Below are 22,829 nucleotides of genomic sequence, written 5' to 3' on the forward strand. Positions count from 1 at the left end.
TTAGTATCTACAAACTACTATTTTTCATATTTTCAAAATCTAAAATACTTTTCAAGATGTTCTAAAATTACTAAAAATAACTATGTTTTTTTTTACTTTATTTAACCTATATCTCAAAAAATATTTAATATTTTGCAAAAAAAAATGGCTTGTAGATATTAATATAACCTACACATATACTTTTTATATTTGACAAATACACATTACTTTTTATTTGTGGCTGTTTCAATTTTTTTAAGAATTTGAATTGTCCGAATTTGAATAGTCGTGCACCCGTAAAGCCCATTAGATTTTGTGGTTGCGGTTTGTCACTTACTCACAAAACTTGTTGATGGTCTCATACTACCACCTGCTCTTACAACTCGCTACTCTCACCTCTTAACACACTGGAGCTTGATCCAGCATTATAGAAATATGGTACATTACAGTTTTGCGTACAAGTATTTTTAAAAACACCTTAAACAAACAATAAACTCTACCACATAGTAAACACACACTTGAGATCATTATAGATTTTGATATATTCTAGAAACTCAATTAGACCCTGAAAAAAAAAAGAATTACAAAAGCAAAATTTTCAAGAATGACATTAGCAAAACGCAGTTTTTAGTGATGATAAACTATCTTATCAGGTGCCTGTTTAAATCAAATTTCCTGGCTTTTTTTTCTCATTTTCTTGACTTTGTGGCAACCCTTGTACACAATCGAAATGTTTTGTTCAGAACTTAATTTACAAAGATTGTTTTATTACTGTGAAGCTAAAAAAACAACAGTAACTTTTGACTGGTAAGTATTTTCTGTATAACTAGGGCTATGTTTTTTAACATAAACAAGTTATGGCTTAGAATTTTTTTAATTTGAAATTTACCGCAATACGTATGAAATCTATTTATAACAGGATACAAATAATTAGTAATGTATTTGAGAAGATAGATTAATACACTAATCATTGTTTTATTTTCAATAATTTATTTGTAAATGTGAGCTTTTATTTACAAAAGTGGTAACTCTTCTTATAAACCTGATATATTAGTTAAACATATGGTTCAAAAAAAAGATCTACTAGTTAATTTAGAAATAATTAAACACGTTTTATTTATAACTTTAATCATATCTTACAGAGATAAAAGAATCTACAAATAACATTTTTTTATAGCAATTTTTCTTTATAAAAGTAATTATATATCTTATATGAACATTAATACTTTTACTGTTCTCGAAACTTTAAAAATTATTATAAAAAACAAATGAATTTTCTATTTTTAGTTGTTTAAAAAGTTTGTAACAACTTTTAAAGTTAAATAAAAAAAGTTATTAATAAATACATTAATGTTTGCTTTAAAACAAACTATTCATAGGGAAGCAGCTATTAACTTTCATTTTATAGTTGTTCTGTACTCTTAAGTGAATCTCAATTCAATAAACATCCAGTTTATCAAGCTACTTGATACTTCGAGCGACTCTTTAACCAGGTTATTTTAAAAACATTCTAACAAATTAAACATGGTTCTTACTCTTCTATTTGCGAAAATATTCTTAAAACGGCTTGTGACATTTGATACGCAGCAGAAATTTTTATAATTTAACTAAAAATAAAACAAACAAACGCTCCTCAACTTAACATTCAGATGAATCATTACTAAAAAGCTTCTTTTTAAACAAAAAACTCGAATCGATTTCAATCACTTAAAATTTTGCATCAAAACAATTACTAAAGAAAAATTCAATTACAGGAAGCTATTTTTCGAAATAACAATTTTTTTTTTCAACTACAAAAGCAACGCAAATTCAGCAACATTTCATCGAGCGAAAACAAGATTCGAGCGTAACAAAAAATCAATAAAAATATTCAAGCTCGCCCATTCGCAGCATTTCAACGCGACTTTAAAATTTTCTTCCGCATTTTTCCTGTCGATCACTTTAACTTTTATCAAAGCCAGCATGTTTTCATATAGGCCACCTAAATCCTACTTGAGCAAATTTTTCAAGTACAACATTATTAAAAATAATAAATTATTACGGTAAACCTTTACAAGACCTTGTGAACGAAATAACTTACGCGGAAAAAACGAAAACATGTTTATTGCGGAAAAACTTTAAACAAAAGTAAAATAGTAGACACCAATTTTTTGTTTAATCTACATTGACAATGTCCTAATGGACGAAAAAATATGTTAAAAATACAGAAATTCAAATAAAAAAGTACAACAAAATTTTTAGTTAGCTTTTTCAAGTTATTAAAGTTTTCAGTTGACAGAGAAGTTTAAATTCTTCGTAAGTTTTCAAAATTTCAAGCAATATTATAAGTAAAAAGAAATCGGTCCGAAAAAAAATGTACAACTTCTGAGGCATTTTCTAAATTAAAATCTCATGTTCACTTGTTTGAAAAAGGGATAGACGATAAATTTTACATAAAAAAATCATCGAACACTAAACGTGCTTCAAAATATACCGCGCGATAGACATTTCAGTAAAACCTCAATATAAATAAAAACACTAAAAATCTTTCGAAACCCAAAGAACTTTCCACGTACCAGCCGCTGCACTCTCTCGCAAGAGACCCGCCAAAAACAACGAGAGAACCGAAAACGAGAGAACCCCTCTCTCAAACGAGAGACTCCTTCTTGTCCTGCTTCTTGCGGAGCGAACTGGTCCTCTTGATGGCGCGGAACACCTTGTTGGCCGACGACATCTTGCTCCTCCTCCTGCCGCTGGGTGGCGTCGGAACGGCGGGAAACTCCGAGTTGTTGGTGAGGTTCATGGTGGAGAAGGCGGGGCGCAGCTTGCCCTTTCCCGGGGTGCGCTTGATCTTGCCGGGCGACTGGAACACCGGCTGGTTGTCACGGGCAACGGGGAACTTTTGGAGCTCGGGCGTCTCGTCCAACTGTTGAGAGTTGTTTGAATATTATTTCTATTTCATTTGGTATTATATAAAGTTTGAACTTTTTATGTAAAAAACAATATTGGTTAATGATTTACTGAGCGCAGCTTTGGAGTGTTTAGAAATTACTGCAAAGGACAATTTAACAAGTACAATTTTTTTTTGTACAGGCTTAGTAATACAGAATGTACATAATTCATTTTAAAATGATTTCAATCTATGATTAATACCAAAGATTTTTTATCTATATACAAGATTTTATAATATCTAGTTTGACTTAATAAATAAAAACTTTTTGAGTAGTTTTAAAAATTAATATTCATATCAAACAAATAAAATTTTATTTAATTTTTAATTTATACTGATGCTGTTTTCAATTGATATTGTTAAAAAGAAAAACGTTGTTGAAAACGCATTTCAGGTTTGTCTCGATTACTTAAATACTTAGAAGTCCCAAACTAAGCGTTTAAAAGACAAATAACTACAAGTTTTTAAACTTCCGAAAAAAAAATATGAAATTTTTATATTGTATTTAGTCAAGTCAAGTAAAATTAAAAGATATAAATAAAAACTGTTATTACGTTTTTTAGTAGAAGTATCGGTAAATATACATACAACTAGTTTGTAATTCATGTGCTACATACATAAGTGTATAGACAACTAATAAAAGTGAAACGAGGTAGTATATTTAACAAAACGATTTACAAAACTATTATTCAATAAGTTTTTAAGCAATTACTGCTCCATCATTCATAAATTAAACAACTAAAAAAGTATTACTTATACTACAATACTAATGTTAAATATGTTTAAACTATGGATAATATAAAACATTTTCTATGATATTTTTATGTAATTATATCTATTACTTATAATTAGTAATAGTAATTAGTAGTATTTAGTAATTATATTTTATATTAGTATGTAAAAATGAGTTATGCAACAGAAAACTTGGTTTTGGCGTTTCCAATTACTTATTTCTTATGCCAAATATTTTGAATAATTTATTTACTATCAATCTTTTTTAAATAGGTTGTTCAAAATTACAAATAACTTAATTAGGAAGATACAGGAGTATAAAAATTAAATTTAAATCAATATCATAAACTTATTTCCACTTAATTAAATAAAAAGTAAAATCTTAAATAATTTAATTTAATACCATTAAAAGCTTAACAAAGCTGAAATTTCCACACGACTAAAAGTACTAGTCTAGTAAATAGTTTTTGGATAAACACTATTTGAATAGAATTGATTAAGTACTTACCACAAGTAGATTATCACGATTGTTTTAAAGGTAAAACAAAAATACTAACTATCATAAAGAACTTAATGAGTTTCATAATACTATACTCTACTTTTTTAAATAGCAATGCAATTTAAATAAACAAACAAAGTATATATAAACAAAATAAGTGTGTAGGTGGTATTCAGGTTTTACGAGCGGAAGTTATTAAATACTTGAAATCAAGTTCAACAGTGAGCTTAGTATGGCATAATATCCCTCGAGTCTGACTACATTTGGTGTAAGTAAGAGTAAGAAATTTTAAAGAAATACAACAGTACGAAGGTTACAAGGTTACTTGGAATGAATAATATTAAAACTAGCTGAATAGTATCAACTACTATTATTTTGCAAGCTTACAGCTTAAAAAGTTTAATTAAACTTGCAAATAACTTTATGTCTGTATTAAAACCACTGCAGACATTAAGCAATTAAACTTCACTTGAAAATATGTAAATATTTTTGGAAAAATTAGTGCGATCAGCAGCACACTCACAACTATTTAATTCGCAAGACAATAATTTGTGAACTTCAAAGTGCTGGAAGCAAATTGTTAAGCTTATAAGCCTCTTGCTAATTTCTATACATTAGCAACAAATTAAGTCATCTCATGAAAAAAGCTTAGTATTTGAATATGCTAAATATTTTAGTTCCACAACCAAACAGTCTATCTTACGCTACAAAAAAGAATTACTAATAAAATATTTAAAAACAATATAGATACAAAACAAATACAGAGAGTAAAAAAAAGTTGTTGCTGTTTTTTTTTTGTTTAATCAAAAAATAGATGTTTTTATACACTAAATTATTCACACAGGTACTGCTTATACAAAGTAAAACGTAAAACAAAATATATTAAAAGCAACTTTCAATCGATAACTAATATTTAATATTAAGCTTGATTCCACCAAGTAACTTACAAAAACACTTATTTATAGCGTAGTCTGTTGAAACATATGGATTGAAAGTAAATTAACTCATTATTTGGGTCAAGGTCAAAAAGTTAAATTATCGTTGCTAGAATTAGTTACAGAGATTTAAAGATGAAAAAACTATTTATAACATTAAACAAAAAAAAACTTGCTTACTTGTTTTGTCAATTAATTCTATCTAAAATGCAAAAAAAGTTGTTAAAAAAAAATGAAATCTTTAGAAGTAAAGAAACATAAATAAATGTTCACAAATGTAATGTAAAACAATTGATAAAAGTACAACAATATTTTTTTCACAAATTAAGCTATGTTTGTAAAATGTGTTTAATGCAAATGAAGAACAATAAAAACAAAAATAGATTACTGTAAGTGCGAAATAATTTTTAATAAATTTATAATGAAGCAAAAATTTTCTGCATCAAAATTTTTAATGTGTAATCGAAAATTCCAAAACATTTCAGATACGCTTGACAAAAAAAATATTAACTAAAGAGGAATAAATTATTTTCTTAAGAGTAAATATTTTGTTTGCTAATTATATTAGCACTGAAAAGTCTAACGGTAAAGGTAAACAGTTTTTACATATTTTAATTGCTATAACAATAAAGAGAAAAACTATATAAATATTGGTTGATTTAATTAAGCGTTGAGTTTTAAACTATATGGTATTTAAATATTATTATGGTAATTTTACTGTAAACCTTTCGTACAACAAATATATAATAACCTGTTAATTGATTAATTATTACAATTTATTATAAGTATTGATAAAGTTAAACAAACATCAGCTAGATATTTAAGGAATTTTTTTTTAGATTTTAATTAAGTTACAGAAAATACATTGGCTTCTGATAAATATTTATCCAATTAGCACCTTGCTTTAGTTTTGGTATAAAAAAAAACTTTTGTTTAAAACGTCAGAGTCTACGATGCACTGCAAACGTGCATACCGAATTGCATTTAAAAATTTACGCAATAAGAAAATATGAGTTTGTATCAGACAAATATGCTGTTGATTTTGTAAATGACGTATCTATTACATAGAATGTAAATGAAAAAATCTTAAAAAAGTTATTTGTTATTGAAATTAAAATACTTACAGGTATTTTGGCTTGTTGAATCTGATTCAACAAAAATTACAATTTTAAAGTGCGCACGCTTTCTCATTGATTAAATTCAACGTTCATTTCAGTATCTAACAACCTTTATGTTATCATTTAGACTATAACTCAATTTTATTTAATACAAAAGGCTTGTTATTTTAAATCACTGTTTATAACTTTTGACCATGCTTTAAGTCAAAATTTTGGCAAGAAAGTAGTTAATTAATTTACATGTGTAGTATACCTGCATCAAGCTAGTAGTGCTGGTCATGAAAGCGCTCTTTTTGTTGTAAGGTAAACCTTGGAGACTGGTGACGCTCATGCTTGGCGTTAGAGTAGATGAATTGACTGTTTGATCTAAAATTTTCACATAATTAATTTTCAAATTGTCTAATTAGTAGTTTTCTGCACGGATTCTATGAAAACTTAATCTTTTACTAACAAGTAAGTTTGGCTTATCAAGTTAGAAAAATTAAAAAAAAAGATTTTTTTTACATGTAGATCTATACCAAGCTTACAAACCTTACAACATACGTACAATTTTAGATTTACTATATAAAAACCAAATAAAAAACAAATATTTTACAAAACTTTACGGCAAATTCCTATACAACCAAAGTAAAACTTCTCACCCGACATTGTGGCAGTGGAGATGTTTATGGAAACGGTGTCGTATTCACATTTTTTTTCCACCGTGGAAGACTTGTTCAGGCTGGCCGAGTTTATGGTGTGGTAGTGCTGGTGCTTGGCCAGCTTCTTGGGCGTTCGGTTGGCGAACGAGAACGACTTAATTATCTTCTGCCGGATGGAAGAAGTGTTTTTCTTGTCCGATTTGCTGGAAAAAAAGTTGTTTTTTTTTGTGAAAGACTTAAATTTTGAGAATAACACTTATTGAGATTAGAGCTTGGAAGGGAAAATGAGATAAGGTTTAAATAGATTTTGGATAGTTAAACCTGAACTTGGATAACGAACATACATCTTCGTAGTTTATTTAGTGTATAAAACAATGCAAAAAATATTTATAAAAAAAAGTCAAAATATATAATAAATTTCAGCTTAGCTTTTATTTTCGTTTGAATGACTTTCGATGGATTTCTTAGGTAAACGAAAATTGACTGCTAAATTAAAAAAGAAAAATCACTAAAAAATTGTTGGCATATCAGAAGACTTGAGGAACACTAAGACATAATAACATTATCAACTGAAAGTTTTTTGATGCTAAAACATTAATGTTTAGATAGTTTTCGGATAACTAGACAACAATAATACTTTTTGACATAAGACTCAAACTCGGATAATGAATATTGAACACATGTCTTTGTAATTAAAAGTACTTACAAAACAAATAAAACTTTTGATACTTGTACAAACTTTTCTAATTATAAAAAACCTGGCGGAAGACGACGCTGACACGGGGGCGGCCGATTCTTTCTCCGGGTTGCTGTAAACGTAGTTCATGACGAAGTGCTCGTCGCTGGCGATGTACATGCAGTTCGCCCTGTGCCGCGACAGCGCCTCGATGAAACTCGACTTCATCTCGCTTTCTTTCGTCTAACCATCCCCAATCCCCAATAAAAAAAAACAATTAAAATTAACTTAACTATTAATAATATATTCAAAATTAAAAAAAAAACTTTGCATGTTTAAAGCCACGTTGTCCGAAGACAATGTGACTTTAAACTTAAGCATGTGTAAACTCAAAAATCACCAAAACATTGTATTAACTTTTACAATGCTCGATGTAGAGTTCAGCTTTAATTTTACACTTTGCCTTCTTGCAAGTCATATTAGAACGAGCAAATATCGCAGTCTCCTGCTCTGAGTTTGCGGGCGCCGACTGAACCATCGTCGCTGTGACAACCACATAAGCAGTGACGTCACAACGACTTTTAACATGGGACCCCGTCGACGCGAGGAGCCCCAAATGGTGAGCAACGAGTTGCTAAAAACGAGTTAGGGTTAAATGTAAAGCAAATCGCAGTGAGAACTGAGCAAAAGTGTTTCTTTTTTATTATATCAAATAATCAAAAAAATTACATATTAAACATTGAAAATTACCTGAACTTTTTCGTCGCTGTCCTGGTAAAACTGCGCTTTGAAGGAAAGCATCCAGCAGTCAGGGTCTTCCGGAGCCTTGCAGTACAAGCCCACGTAATTTTGACATGCTGTTTAATGTTGATAAAATATCAAAACAATTTGACTTAAAGTAAAAAATACACAATCAAATAATCTCAAAATAAATTCATGTATTATTACATCATATTAATTAATTTCTATGTAGAAATACTAATTTTGCGCCAAATAAAAATTACTATGAGCAAGGCTTGGGTGAATAAAACATCAAGCATGAAATAAAAGTAACATAGTGTTTGTTTTTCTAATAAACAACAAAATACAACAAGCTAATAAACTTATAAATTAATGTGAAAACAATCGTGAACCAACAGTCAGTTTCCTCGTAGTTGACCAGGTGCCTTATGTGGTTGAGCGACAGTTTCTTCAGGTGCTTCATCGTTTTCGTCTGGTTGGCGCTGCGCACGTTGGGGCTCTTCATCGTGTAATACTTCTGATTCCTTTTGGATTTTGCGATCTGTTTTTTGTAACGACCAATATAAGTTATTTTATTAAAGTTGTTTTAATTCATAAAATCAGGTATTGCTGGAAAATTAAAACTGATTTTTTTCTGCTTTAGTATAGAAATAAGTTTGTTTTACTGATAATAATTAAAAATAAACTAATATTTTAGAGTTGGAAAAGGTCAAAACTATAAGAAATTTATAGTAAAATTAATAAAATTTTCTATTTAAAGAATCGTAATTTACTTTAGAAATATACATTAACTCAATTAAAAAATTTTAATGTTTTTCGATTCTATATACACTTTTACATGTTATAAACTACTACAAACAAAAAGTAAGACTAAAAAAATCGTATTTTAATATTTTAATAGTATTATGTGCATAGTTTAAATACAATTCTGCAATTGAAAACAATGTAACAACTTATGATTTGATTTAAAATATTTTGTTTTTAAAGAACAAGGAACATAAGTATGGAAATGCAAGTAAATCTACATATTTAAGCATCATTAAATTGATATTAATAGATGTTTATATGCATTAATTAACATAATTAGATTAAAAAATCTATAAACAATTTTCTCTGTAGAACAAACAAAACAGTTTTTGGTTTTCAAAGCACCGCCATAATAATTACATGACGAGCTTTGTTTAAAAATCATACGGTTTTGTTTTTTAAGTTTTTTAAAGAAAGAATTGTTTATAATATTAAACAGTTTCAAGATTTAAAAAAAATGTAAAACAAAATCAATGTACATAAATTATAAATTTCGAAAGATTTTACTATATGTGTATTGTTAATTATTTTATATATAAAGCTACTAGTAATATTAATTTGTTTAATACCAAATGTTTTTTTAAAACCATCTTTTTCACAAAAACAAAACAAAAAAAGCTACAGTTACTTTTGTTAACCTGCACAAAAAGTAATTATTTTTGTAGAAATCTAAATAAAGAAAACACACAAAAACCACAAGCTTACCTCAATGCAGTCGGAGAATATGTACAAAGATATGTGTTCTCCCTTTTTGTACGGAATATTGTCAACTGTCACTCCCTCGCATTTTCCAAAATATTGCCTAAAATTAATAAATTTAGGTAGTAAAAATATACTAAAAAGTAAAAAAATAAGCAAAACAAAAAACTAGCGGCTTGAATAAATTTGTGTGTTCTATCTTAAAAGTTAAGTTTCACATAATAATATTTCAAAAGATTTAAAAATTTCATTACAACATAAAAAGGAGTTAAAGCATCAGAAACTTAAAAACAATTATAACTTAAAGACATTATTTTTACCTTAATACTTTTCGTAAAACGTGAATTCTATAATCATTTTTAAAATGTGACACACTTACACGAAATTTAAGAGAAAACAAATTACAAAACAGTTTGTATATTTCTACAAAAGCACGCGATTAAAGCTACATAAGCGTATTTTGATTGATTTTTTTTTGAAATTTCACAAAGTTCTCACAAAACATTGAACTTGTAATAAAACTTTAGATTTTTAAACAAAGGCTTAAAAGAAGGAAAAACAGTTCTTTTCATCGAAAAAAAAATACAATCAATAGAAACAAAACGAAAACAAACTGAAAAAAATACATAAAAACATTTTCTAAACATGTTGTCAGATAAATCTAAACGTTAAAAATTTTGATGAAGCAAAATTTCTTAGAAAAAATCTGCAAACTTTATTGCAAACTATATTTTTCTAATAAAAGCAAAACTTAACACAAACTTACAACATGATAAACACAAAAGAAAATTTGTTTGAAACAAAGCCCTGACAAGGGTCAAAGCGGTCACATTTTCAAAACAAACGAACCTCTCGGAAGAGAGCAGGGTGGGCGGGCAGTCTTGTATCTGGTAGATGATGTTGAACAGCTGCGTCTGCGCGTCCGTCTTGCGCTTGTTCTCGTTGATGTGGACCGTCACCTTCTTGTACTTCTGAATGGCGACCTCTATCGACTGGACGTCCGGGTGCTTGGGGTTCAGCTTCTCCGTGTGCTTCTTGATGTCTGCGCGGTGAGTGTTTGTGATATAAATTTATGGAAATGTGAGTTTTAAAGAAATGATTTTTAATTGGTTGAAAAGTTTCAAATAAAAAGCTGTCTCGTGTATAAAAAGAAAATATATCAAAGTTTATCGAATAATTGTTTGAGGTAAGGTTTTGCGCATCTTGTTTTCAGCAATCAAAATGTTAATTTTTTGATAAAGGAACTTCACCTTACGCAAAAAAATTAGACCAAATAGTCTGACGATATTGAAAAGTTTTGCAACTCAAACCCAGTTGCTCACACTTTAAAATTTTCCAAAAGATCAAACAGAAATACCAGCCGACAAACTTTAAAAAAATCAACTATCAAAAAAAACCTTGAAGGAGGAGAATGATCCTGGGGAGGCGCTGCACGGGGTTGATAAACAGCTGGGCGAGCGTCTGCCTGCCGCAGTCGGTCTTGGCCTGGTTTATTTTGAGGAAGGCGTGGAACCGGGAGTTGGACTGCTCCAAGCTCTCGATCATGCTCACCCGGTCCTCGTAGAAGTTCACGAACGCGGGGTAGTGGTTCTGGAACTTTTCCGCCTGAAATTAAATTGCAATTGTAAGAAAATCATTATCATGAAATAATCGCTGCGGTAATTTTTTTAACAAATTCAAAATGTTTGGAAGAAAATTAAATAACGTTTGCTATAAAGTTAGTTATCAAATTCAAACAGAGTTGCCTCAAAACCTAGAATCCTAGAAAACCTTGAATTTGACAATTTAGGCTAAAAACCTAAGGGATTTGGGAAATTTCGAAGAAAAAAAAAGAAAAAACCCGGAATTTTAAACAAAAATTTCTAAAAAACCTGGAAAAACCTCAAATTTTAAAGAAATTTCCATCTTAAGTAGTGTAATTTTGATTTGACAAAAAAGTCTACCGTATAGATTTTTTTTTCTTATCATTAAAAAAATTGTTTAAAAACACATTTAAAGTAGCTTTACAGTATCTTTTCAATGTTTATGAACTATTTAAGCAGTTTTTTAGCTTAAACTTAATCTTAAACTAAAAATAGACCAAAAAATGTGTACTTTTAAAAACCTGAAGAAAATTTTCCAAAAACCAGTGGCAACCCTGTTTAAAATAAAATGTGGTTGAAACACATCTCTACATTTTTAACGTTCTAAACACAACACATTATTTTTTTGTAGCTTATAAATACACATGTATATTATAAACTATGTTAATATTTCACGTAGAAAAACTCGCAAAAAATCAGCTTTCAGACTCTTCACTCAACATTAACACTCTTTGATTAAAAACTTTAGTAGCAAAAAGTCATAAACACAAACAACTTCTATATCTCTACAGAAGCACATGAAATACGACGCATAATTTTTTTTATTTAAACATTTTTATGTCTGAACAACTGACGTATTTCTGAACGACGTTGCCGATGCAGGTCGTCTCGTCGTCCCAGCCGTCCATCAGCTGCTGCAGTTCCGCGGTGAGCTGCTGGTGGGACTGGTGGATGTCGGGGAGCGGGTGGAAGATCCTCTTCACGTCCTCGGGGGCCAGGATGGCGCCCCTCGCCTGGGTGGGGTCCTCCAGCGGGCGTTGAAATATCTGGAAGTTTTTTTTTGAAAAGAGTAACTAAATAGGACTTTCATCTTTGGCTTTGCTTCTGAGAAGTAGTTTTGATTAGTTTTGAATTAGCTAAATTCAAGTTTTCAAAATTTGTTTTTACCTTTATTTAGTTTAAACATCCTAAATCATAAGTTGAGAATTGCAAATATAATCTTTAAAGTTGAAAGAACACAATTACTGCTTTACAATAGTTTTTTTTAAACAAAGCTGAAATAAATAAAAATACAAACTGTTACGATGCTGTTCAAAATCCGGACGTAGTTTATTTCAGTTTCAAGAAACTCTGTAGCCACAGCGTATCTTGCTGTATTGCGATTTGGCTTTTGTACTTTCTTTTCTATTAATAATAGTTTTAATTTAATGAAATTCAAAATAGTTTGTGAAAATACATAAATAAATTTAAACGCTATCAACATTACATAACTTAATCTTAACAAAAATTTACTGCACACTTTAGTTGTAATATAAATGTCCACGGCATAGCGTAAATTAGTTATATAATTATAAACGTTGCCTATTTAAGCCCAAAGAAACAATATAAAAAAAAACCTATTTACTAAATTTACTCAACGCTCAGACTGCTTCAACAAAACTAAACCTTCCTGTATGGTCTCGTCCAAGTCCTCGTCGTCTAACAACAAGGTCTTGGTGAGCAAGCTGTCTGTGGACTGCCTCTTGTAACTTTTCACGTCTGCGCCGCCCGCCCTGTCTAAATCTCTGATCAGGTTCCTCGGCCTCAAGCTCCTGTGCCTCCGCCTTCTCGCCACCAAGCTGCTGCTGCGCTTACCAAGCAGCTGGCGATCTGGTTTCAACAAAAAACTGTTTCAAAACCTGTCTCATGACGTGATCAAAACTAATCTAAATGAAAAAAAAAATCTGCTAGTGTTAAGCTAAAAGATATTTATTTTTATCGAAGTATAGAAAGGTACTCACAGGATGTGATAAATCTTCAACTGCGAAAACAAATGTTTAATATAATAGCTACGACTAAGGTGCAAACTTTTCAGATGCTTTTACTTAAAAACTCTTGCAAAAACTCAGTTAAAACAAAAATTCTGCCTTTTTTAAACAACTAACTGGTTGCCTCACAAAAACACTTTTTACGCTTTCTACAATCAACCTGTCTTAAACTCGTCCAGAAAATCCGAGGACTTTCTTTTTCTGGCGACTCTTTTTACTGAGCTGTCGGCCAAACAACTACCGTTTGGCTTTTCTCTTAAACTTTTGGGCGGCTTGAACGGGATTTTTAATTCGGATAACGGCAACAAATCAACTAAAGATTGTTTTTAATTAACTTTGCAGCATAATTAAGTTTTGTAAATTCAAAATGGCTAAAAATCACTGGAACTTTTACAAATGAAAACAACCAAGCACCTGGTGAATGCAGGAAAGCGTTGGACGTGTTCGACAGGTCCAGCATGGCTTCTGACAGGCAGGCGGATATGTCTGTCGACGGGCGCTTTGAAGGAACGGTCGACGTGTTCTGCGGTGAGTCGTATCCAGCCTGGGTTTTTTATTGATGTTATGCCTTAATCATTAAAAAATAACCTTTAGTTTTTCAAATGTTTTTACTTTTTACAGGGTTGCCCAAGGTTTTATGAAAAAAAATCAAGGTTTTTGAAAGTACAAGTTTTATTGTCCATTTTTAGTATAAAATTAAGTTTATAAGGTAAAGAAGTGTATTTATCAGTACAAAACTATTGAAAAGATACTGTAATGCTAAATGTGTTTGTTTTATAGTAAAAAAAATTCTAAATGCCACAGTTTTTTTTTATGATAGATCTTCGGTGTCTAATCTAAATTTTATTATTTTGCATTAATAACTTCATCAAAATCCCAAGTTTTTTAGTGATTTTTGTTCAAAATTAAAGCTTCTTTTTTCTCAAATTCCAGGTTTTTTGGCAAACTTTTTTATTATGTTGTGCATTTCAAGTATCTATAAAAACGGCTTAAATATTCAATAAACGCACCACAATTCGTTCAAATTTTTTAAATAGTTCAGATAAATCAAAGTTCATAGTAGTTTTCAAATGTTTACAAAAAAAAAATTTAATGTCTTTATATGTTTAAAGTTAGTGCTTTGGAAAATTAGCAGTAAAATACTAATTTATAACTCAGTTAGTGAACTCAAGAAATTATATTGTGTAACAAAACAAAAAAGAACTTTAAAATGGCAATAAAAATTAAGCTCAGCATTTTATAACAATTTTAAGATCATTAAGAATACTATATAGGTTCAAAAGTTTTTATTTAAAAATTTTTAAACATGTAAATTCAAATCTGTTTTAGAAATAGCAAAAAGTAATCAAAATGTTATTATATAAAATTAAGAAATTCATAAACATAAGATTAATAATAATTTAGGTTTTACTTTGATAAGAAAGTTTAAGTTAGAAAGTTTAAAGTTTAGACGGTTTTTTTATGATTTTTGATTTAAGAAATAAACTATTTTCAGAGTTTTTAAAAATTATTTCTTGCTTCAGAATTCAACAGCTTTCAAACAATTATACATTAAATTCAAGTTTCTAGTTTAAGTGTATCCCATTACTTATTTTTTACTTGAAATTTAAACAGAAAAATTGTGTATATACAAAAAGTTTAAATATTTACATAGGATATGAACCTCATATTTCCTAGCTAATTTTTGTGTCACATAAAGTTAACTTTCTGTCAATTAAACATATTTCAAATATCGTTGTCTTATGATTACTTTAAAAATATTTCAACTATCGAAAAATCCTCTCAAACAGTGAATATTTTTATTTTCAAACTAAACAATGAATATTTTGTAAACTATTGATGTAGATTTTAAATTTCCCTAAATCTTTAACTATTGTAAATAACTATACTTTTTATGATCTACTTTAAAATTATAAACTTAAAAAATTTTGTGTGATTGACAAAGCGATGTAATTTCAAAAAACTTCAGCTAACTAGAGTAGATACAATTATATTTTGTATAAAATCAAAATTAGTTATACGAGTCTGTATAACTTCAACAAAAAAGATAAATTTTAATTACTAACCTGCGATCTCTTCTCATCTCGAAGACGTTTTCTAATATTTTTACCGGAAGAAAATCTATTTGAAGTTATGGAGACGTCCAAGCGTGGAGTGCCTGTTCAATACTAATCACTATTATCTGTTTATTTGCAATAAATACTATTAAACTTTACAATAAAAAGCATGTTTTAGACTTTTATCAGTTTATTGAAAAGTAAGTTTCAGAGAGGTTTAACGTTAGCTGTTATTGTTCTGCTTAATGAATAAAAAAAATCAACTAAAGCTTAATTTTTTTGTTAAAAACTTATAACTATAAGCAAGACTGAATAAGTTTTTCAGAACTCACACTGATGATAAATAACAGAATAAATATATTTGATTGCATTTTAAATACAAGTTTGAATGTTGTTAAGCTTGTTAACCAACCTAGCAATGAAGTGGATGTGGTGCTTCTGGTCAACATTTGCTTCTGCTCCTCCGGATTTTTGTACTTGTACGCGGACTCGACCGCCCTCGCTTCTATCTGTATGCTTCCCCAAAACCACTGAACAATTGTAATAAATATAAGCTGTGTACTAATCACTTTTCAAGATAAGATGTACAGTTATAAACAATTTAGCGCATATTCAATTGGTGAAACATCTATATTAGTAAGTACGCAAGCGCATAGCGTCATTTAAAAATACTTAAAATTTAAAAAAAAACTAATTTATAAATATAATAAATAAAAACAAATCAATTAATCAGTATTAAAAGGTATGATGTGTAACTATAAATAAATTAACACATATTCAATTGCTATAACAAATTTTCATTTAAGCGGTCAAAAAAAAAACCAACTTCCTGCACCACATTTTCCACTTTCGAATTCTCGCACTTGGGAAGTTCCCGCTTGCAGTCCTTGTCCACCACCAGATGGGTGCAGGTTTCGTCGATTTTCTGCAGCATCGTCGCCCCCTGCTTCTGCCCGATGTCCATCATGTGCTTCTTCTCGGTGTCTAAAAAAATATTAATGAACATAAAAAAAAATTTTAAAGTTTGAATTTTTTAACAGTTTTCAACTTTTTATTAAGCAACTCGTCTCAGTGCCTGATTTTTAATTAACTTATCAAGTAACATCATTAAATTGAAATATTAAAAGTTAGAAGTTTTCATATATTCTATAAGTTTCTTAAGTTTGAGGCAGGGTTTAACAAAGAGGGCAATAACTAGTAAGGGGAGAATAATTAAATTGGTAAATTTCAGTAGCAAAATGGGAAATAAATAGTAGGCAACTACTTTTCAGACTTCTGCCAAGTGGGCGAACATGAAAATAAGTTTGTAAAGTTCAGCGCAACAAAACAAACAAGCACCTGTGAATCCGAACAAAAAAATCACGCAGTCGTCGAATGGCTTGAACTTGAACTGGCTTATTATTTTGTCGTCGGTCGCCCGGAACGGCTCCTGCTCGTTTCTTAAGCTCCAGCAGTGTTGTATCCAACCTTGCTTCACTGTCAGCTTGCCCAGGCTCACTGCGGCCTGAAACGAAACAAGATTATGATAAACATTCAGTAGGTGTAAACACGGCTTTCTATTTTCAAGATGCTAACTATAATTTGTTGATAAAATAGAATTTTTTGAAAGAAGCTTAGGTTCTTTACTTATAATAATTTTATAAGCTTTTTAAAGTCAGTGAAAGTTAAAAACATAAAAAATAAAAATTAAAACTGTCTAATCCCAATTAAATAAAACAAAAAAAAACAAAACTCAAGAATAACTAGCTTCTTAATTTTACTAATAATGACTATAATTGATTTCAATAAAGTTATGTCCGTTCTTTACTGAATAAATACTTTTTTTCAAAAAGATCATCACAGCTATCAAATTCTTTAAGCAAGTTTTAAACTTAATAAAAATATTATAAAAAGAAACAAGTACAACAATTTATATATATATATATGTATTATTTTAGAAAAAACCATGTTATTCAATTTTCTTTTGATTTTTACTATATCTGAGTTTGTCTATAATAAGTTCACAAGGTTAAGGACAAGGAAATATGGGAGCTTAATAATTCTTTTTTTGTTATGAGCAACTTTTCCTGTAACAAAAATTATGTGTGTTTTAATCTAAACTTTACTAAATGCTCATTACTTTTTAATGAACAATTAATCAAAAGTACTTACAAATTTTAGCTATCTGTATGCTTTAATAACATGCAACGTAAAGTACCTTAGTCATTATTAAGAGGTAAAATTTAAAAAAAAAAATTTTTTTAACAAATTGTGGTCTTATATGAAGCTAGACAGTAAAAAACACAAACAAAATACAATAAACCTTTAAAAACTTATCCAAGTCAAATTTGGACATAAATACAACAATGAAAAGTAATAAGTAAACTGCTTACGTAATCTACTAATCTATAATCATTGTCTTTTTTTTCTTTTTTGTTTTTAATTTGCTTTTTTGAAAAGCTTTTTTATTGAAAACTCTTTTTTTTTTTTTTGTTCTCTTTTAATAAAATGCACTTTTTTAAGAAATGAAATTTTTAGAAACTTATTGCCAATTTTAATCAGAAACATCATCTTCTAAAGCTAATATACAATGGTGACTAATAATTATTGAAAAACTTAAGTACTTTCATTGTGTTTCATAAGATGGCTTTAAAAACTTAATCTAACATTGTAAAACAGCAAGCTTGTAAAATTTAGACCTTTTTGAGTAAGCTACATAAAATATAGGATGTTGTGATATATTTCGTAACAGAAAAATAAATATACAAATAAGCTAACAATATTCTAGAAAAGTAATGCTTATTATATAAAAATTAAAGACTTGAAATGAAAAATTTTACAATATAAATTTAAAATTTACGATAGTTTAATTGTTAAAAAAAGTAAATGATTCTTAACAAAAAATCTAATGAACAATATGATACAAAAACAACATTACTATAACATGAATTTTAATTTTGTTAACTTAAAACTTATTTATACTTAGTTCCCTTTGAATCATAAGTTTTATGATTACATTTAATTTCCTAGCTCATAAAAAAAAAGAATATAATTAGGAATATTCTTAAATAAAATAGGTCAATAAACTTATAAGAACTATACAACTGACATTTACAGTAGTATAGTTTTTATGGGACACGTTCAAAATCCACCCACGATAAAAATCCACCCTTGATCAAAATCCACCCAGTCAAATTCGAGAACCGCTTACCGATTGAAGGTAAGGGTTAGGGGAAACAGTGATAGTGAAATACAAATAAAAAATAAATAAAAAAAACTTAAAAAATATATGAAATAAGTTAAAAACTATAGAAAATGGAAAAAAAAATTGAATGGATTTTGAACGCGGGTTGATTTTGATAGTATACCAGTTATTATAAGTAGTATTAAAGAGAAATTATTATATCTTAAAACCTGTCTTCTAACAAATTGCAAACATGCTGACAAAATTATATGAAAACATATTGAAATACATATTTATTGACAATTTAGAAGATTTTACACTTATTTCAAACTAGTTTAGGCACATAGTAGTGTTGAATTGTTTTTTAATAGTTAAATATCTTATTTCATTTCAAAAGCTGCCTTTTGAAAACTATTACAGTTCTAAAAAGTATACAAATGCAAATAAAAATTAAAAATAGAAGTTTTTGAATAAAAAAGTGTTATGTCACTACGTACTGTTCACAAAATTAAAAATTTCAAGAACCAATGCATATTAAACTGTTGAAATGTTGAACAAAAAGCATAGTTCAAACGCCAACCTGAAACTTGGATCCTTTCGGGTGGTTGGTGACGAGCACGTCCACTTTTGCGGTCATGTCCTTCTTGACGATTGCGCCCATGTGGTGGCAGATGTCCACCAAGTCAGACACTGCTTTCTTCGATTTGAAGTTGGAAAAGCAGATGGTGATTCCCACCATCCACGTGCAGAAGAGCGGCCGGTTGGAATATGGCAATGGCTGTGAACAGTTTTCAAAAGATTAATTTGAATTACTGCAACAAAACTCTTTTCATGTTGTGTATATATATAAATAATTCAGGAAAATTACAAGGGCTTAAATATAATGCATATTTAATAAATACTATAAAAATTACCTTTTTGGCAGATTAAAAGTTTGTATAGTTATTTGAATTTGTATGCTCTGTAGATAAAACGCAAATAAAAAGTTTAAAAACCTGCTTAGTTTTAAAAGTCTGTGAAACAATACTTTCACTGAGAATTCGATTTCCATACGTTTTAAGGTCATCAAAAACTGGACCTTCGAAGTTTTCTAGTACAAAAACAGTTTCAAATCTTACATCATCTTGATCCATGATATCAGTTCCATCATTGGATATCAAATAAGGAATGTCTAAATCCTGTTACAAAAGTAATATTGTGACTAAAAATATTTGTTGCTCAAAACAATTTAAGCATAAAAAAGGTATCAAAATTGTAAAATACATAATAAAGTTTTATTACTTTAATTAATTTTACCCATTTAATTGAGTTAATACTACGTATAAATAATTTTTATTTTCAAACTTAAGTTTGTAAAAATACTTTAATTTGAAAAATATATAAACATGCATAAAGTTATTTGTTTAATTTTTTTTATTGTTAAAAGTCTTTTTAATGTTAGAGAATCAAGTCAAGAAAAACTGTATATTTAATATAATAGACTTAAATAGTCTTTCATTATAAAATTTTTAAATTTATTTACAACTTTTTATGAAAAAAAGCACTGAGTCATTTTAACTAATATAGGTTAACAAAAGTAAAATAACTTGTAGATATAAACAAAAAAAAGTGTGCAAAATCAAAAAGTTTAACAGTAGCTTAAAACTGTTTCTTTAAATAATAAAATTTTGGTAACTAACTAGTTTTAGATAATAATGTTTATTTTTATGTTATATTTTTTTCTTTAAATTTTAACAGTGTCTAACATATAAGTATGTACAAACAAAAGTAAAAAAATGTATAGTGAACAAAACAGATTGAAGCTTTACTTTAAAGTTTACCTATATATACTTAAAATTTAAGCAAATAATAATGCATTCAGTATTATCTGTACCTTTTAATTGGAGTAAGAGTAAAAAAGTGTCTTTAAATAACTCCTGTTTATTAATCTAGTTGAAATTTAATTTTATCAACTGTTTTACTTTAATATTAAAACCTATTTCTAAATAAAAAAACTCTTAATATATATACTACATATAAGGAGACAAATTATCATATTTTATTGCTTTTTGTTTGGTTTTTGGTTTACAATACTTTCCATCTATTTGTTTCAACATTTTTTTAGATTGAATTTACAACTGATGATCTCTTGAGTTAAATTTTATTTAGTTTTGGTAATCTGTTGAAAAGATTCTTAACATGTTTTTTTCTGTTTTAGTTAATTACAATGCAGAATAAAAGTCTAAATGAAAACTTTCATTAAAAATAATCATAAATACTTATCTTAAATATCACACCAACTACCTTGATTAAAATATAGACCATTGCTTAATTTTGTTCAGAATTATATGGATTGCTTTTTGTAATTAAGTACACATCAAAAATTCATTTAACTTATATTTATAAGCACAATTATTTCTATTTTAAGTTTTTTAGTTTTTAATTATCCTAGATTAAACCACTAGATAAAACTGAATCTCATTATAATAAACCAAACTGTTGGTTGAATATTTTTATAGTATTAATAATCTTAAACTTTGTAAAGCTGCATGTTGAAGTTTTTTTTCTTAATTAAACAATTTCATTGTTGTAAGGTTTTATAATTTTTAACAGATGTCAAGGTATATTTATATTTAAAACAGAAGGATAATCTAAAACTACATCAATAAAACTTAAAATGTGTGATGAAAAAAAAACACATATATAAATAGCATACAGTGCATTTAATACTCATATCACTATAAAATAAAAAATTTAAAAAAAACATTTGTTTTTAATTAGATTTTAATACAAAGCATTTGGAAGCAAAGCAATTTATTTTACCATGCTAACAGCTTAAGTTAGTTTAAGCAGATAACCTTACCATTTTTGAAAAATAAGTACGGTATTTAGTAGCTTTAGAATCTATGCTATCAACTTCCATCATTAAAACTTCCATTTTTTCAATTGACTGTCATTGCATTTTGTTGTTTGTCTTATTTTCTTATAATACTTTTTAAGTATAAAAACTTTCATAAACTTTTGAACAACTAGTTTTTATTTTAAAGTAAAGGGCATTGAAGTAAATCACTTTTTAATTAAGTTTAATCTTATTATTATCAAGCTTGCAGTTGCGTTTAACAAAATTTAAAAATTTAAGTAACTTTGAAATAAAGCTGATCAAAGTTGAGGAACTTAATAGGCTTTTATTTAATGGCAACAAAGTAAAAGAGTAAACCTGCTGTAGTTATGCTAACTTTCCAAATTTTCTTAGTTAATTCAGTATTAAACAATGAGCAAATAGTAGTCTAGGAATTTTTTAAATCATAAGTGAAATTTTCTTTTGAAAAGTAAATTTTTTTTCTTTATTAAAAAATGTTTGCTTTAATTTTTATTACTTCAATTTCTTTAAATCATGCAAGAAAAATTTTCTGAAAAAAGTTATGAGATTAAACTTAATTGATTTCACAGAAAAAAAATGGCTTTGAATGTTTTCTCTTCAAAAGTATCTATTAAAAGAACTTTGACAAAAGGAACTATACTAATAGTTAAATGAAAATTTATTACTCTAGAAATGATATGCTATAGTTTATACTTTAAGATAAAAGTCAAGGCTATTTTTTATAAAATTGATCTTACCTTATTAGTAAAAATTTAAAGGAAAATTTCAATTCATCCAAGAAGTTTGTCAAACTCAATTGTTTTAAGTATACTATAAAGTTTAAAATATGTAAAACAATTAATTACCTATTTTCAAATACCTTAAAAATTAATGATAATTAATGTATGTGCACAAACTTTAATTTTTTTATAATTTTCGAAAACTAAATAACAAATATGTTTAATTTACCTTTAATTGTTCTTTTAGCTTTTCATTATCTCCAGATGAACCAACTAAACATACTCTTGTAACAACTTCAACATTTGATGTTCCATTGTCAACTTCCATTTTTGATTAATATTTCATTTATTTATTAACTGTTTTTTTAGACTTTAATAAATGAAAACAAAGTTGTACTAATTAAACTTAGTTGAAACTATAGAAGTCTAAGGATTTTTTAAAAAAATAATAGGCTTTCAATATGTATATTTTAAGTATTGCTTGAAAACCAAGAAACAACAGTTTTTTTCAAAACTAATTTTCTATTTTTAAATAAATTTTACTTTTTTTTCAAGTCTATATCAATATAAAAAAAGTTAAACCAAACATAACTAAAATGTTTTTTTTTATAATAAAAAACAGTGATTTCATTTTAACAAATGCAGTTCAAAAAGTTTTCAGCTC

The 22,829-nt window shown here is 28.0% G+C and overlaps 1 protein-coding gene across 2 annotated transcripts; it reads right to left on the minus strand.

The window, feature by feature from the left end:
- Nucleotides 1-1,458: 1,458 nt before the first annotated feature.
- On the minus strand, nucleotides 1,459-22,524 carry LOC145841898 (protein ECT2-like). 2 transcript variants are annotated; one of them, XM_082949194.1, is made up of 20 exons: nucleotides 22,395-22,523; nucleotides 21,429-21,515; nucleotides 19,582-19,764; nucleotides 19,167-19,364; nucleotides 16,762-16,927; nucleotides 16,250-16,407; nucleotides 15,836-15,953; nucleotides 15,433-15,524; nucleotides 13,781-13,910; nucleotides 12,637-12,743; nucleotides 12,194-12,385; nucleotides 11,154-11,361; nucleotides 10,606-10,798; nucleotides 9,763-9,859; nucleotides 8,647-8,791; nucleotides 8,260-8,366; nucleotides 7,592-7,752; nucleotides 6,834-7,036; nucleotides 6,446-6,558; nucleotides 1,459-2,884 (listed from the first exon to the last, which is right to left on the minus strand). In XM_082949194.1, the coding sequence occupies exons 1-20, from the start codon at nucleotides 22,491-22,493 to the stop codon at nucleotides 2,606-2,608; spliced, it is 3,036 nt and encodes a 1,011-aa protein (XP_082805320.1). In that variant the 5' UTR covers nucleotides 22,494-22,523; the 3' UTR covers nucleotides 1,459-2,605. The 2 variants fall into 2 exon arrangements, with proteins under 2 accessions (XP_082805320.1, XP_082805321.1); XM_082949195.1 differs by lacking the exon at nucleotides 21,429-21,515 and having other exon boundaries at nucleotides 22,395-22,524.
- Between the last annotated feature and the right edge of the window lie 305 nt (nucleotides 22,525-22,829).

Source organism: Thalia democratica, chromosome 8 (assembly GCF_965202585.1).
Source record: "Thalia democratica chromosome 8, ktThaDemo2.hap1.1, whole genome shotgun sequence".
NCBI lineage: Eukaryota > Metazoa > Chordata > Thaliacea > Salpida > Salpidae > Thalia > Thalia democratica.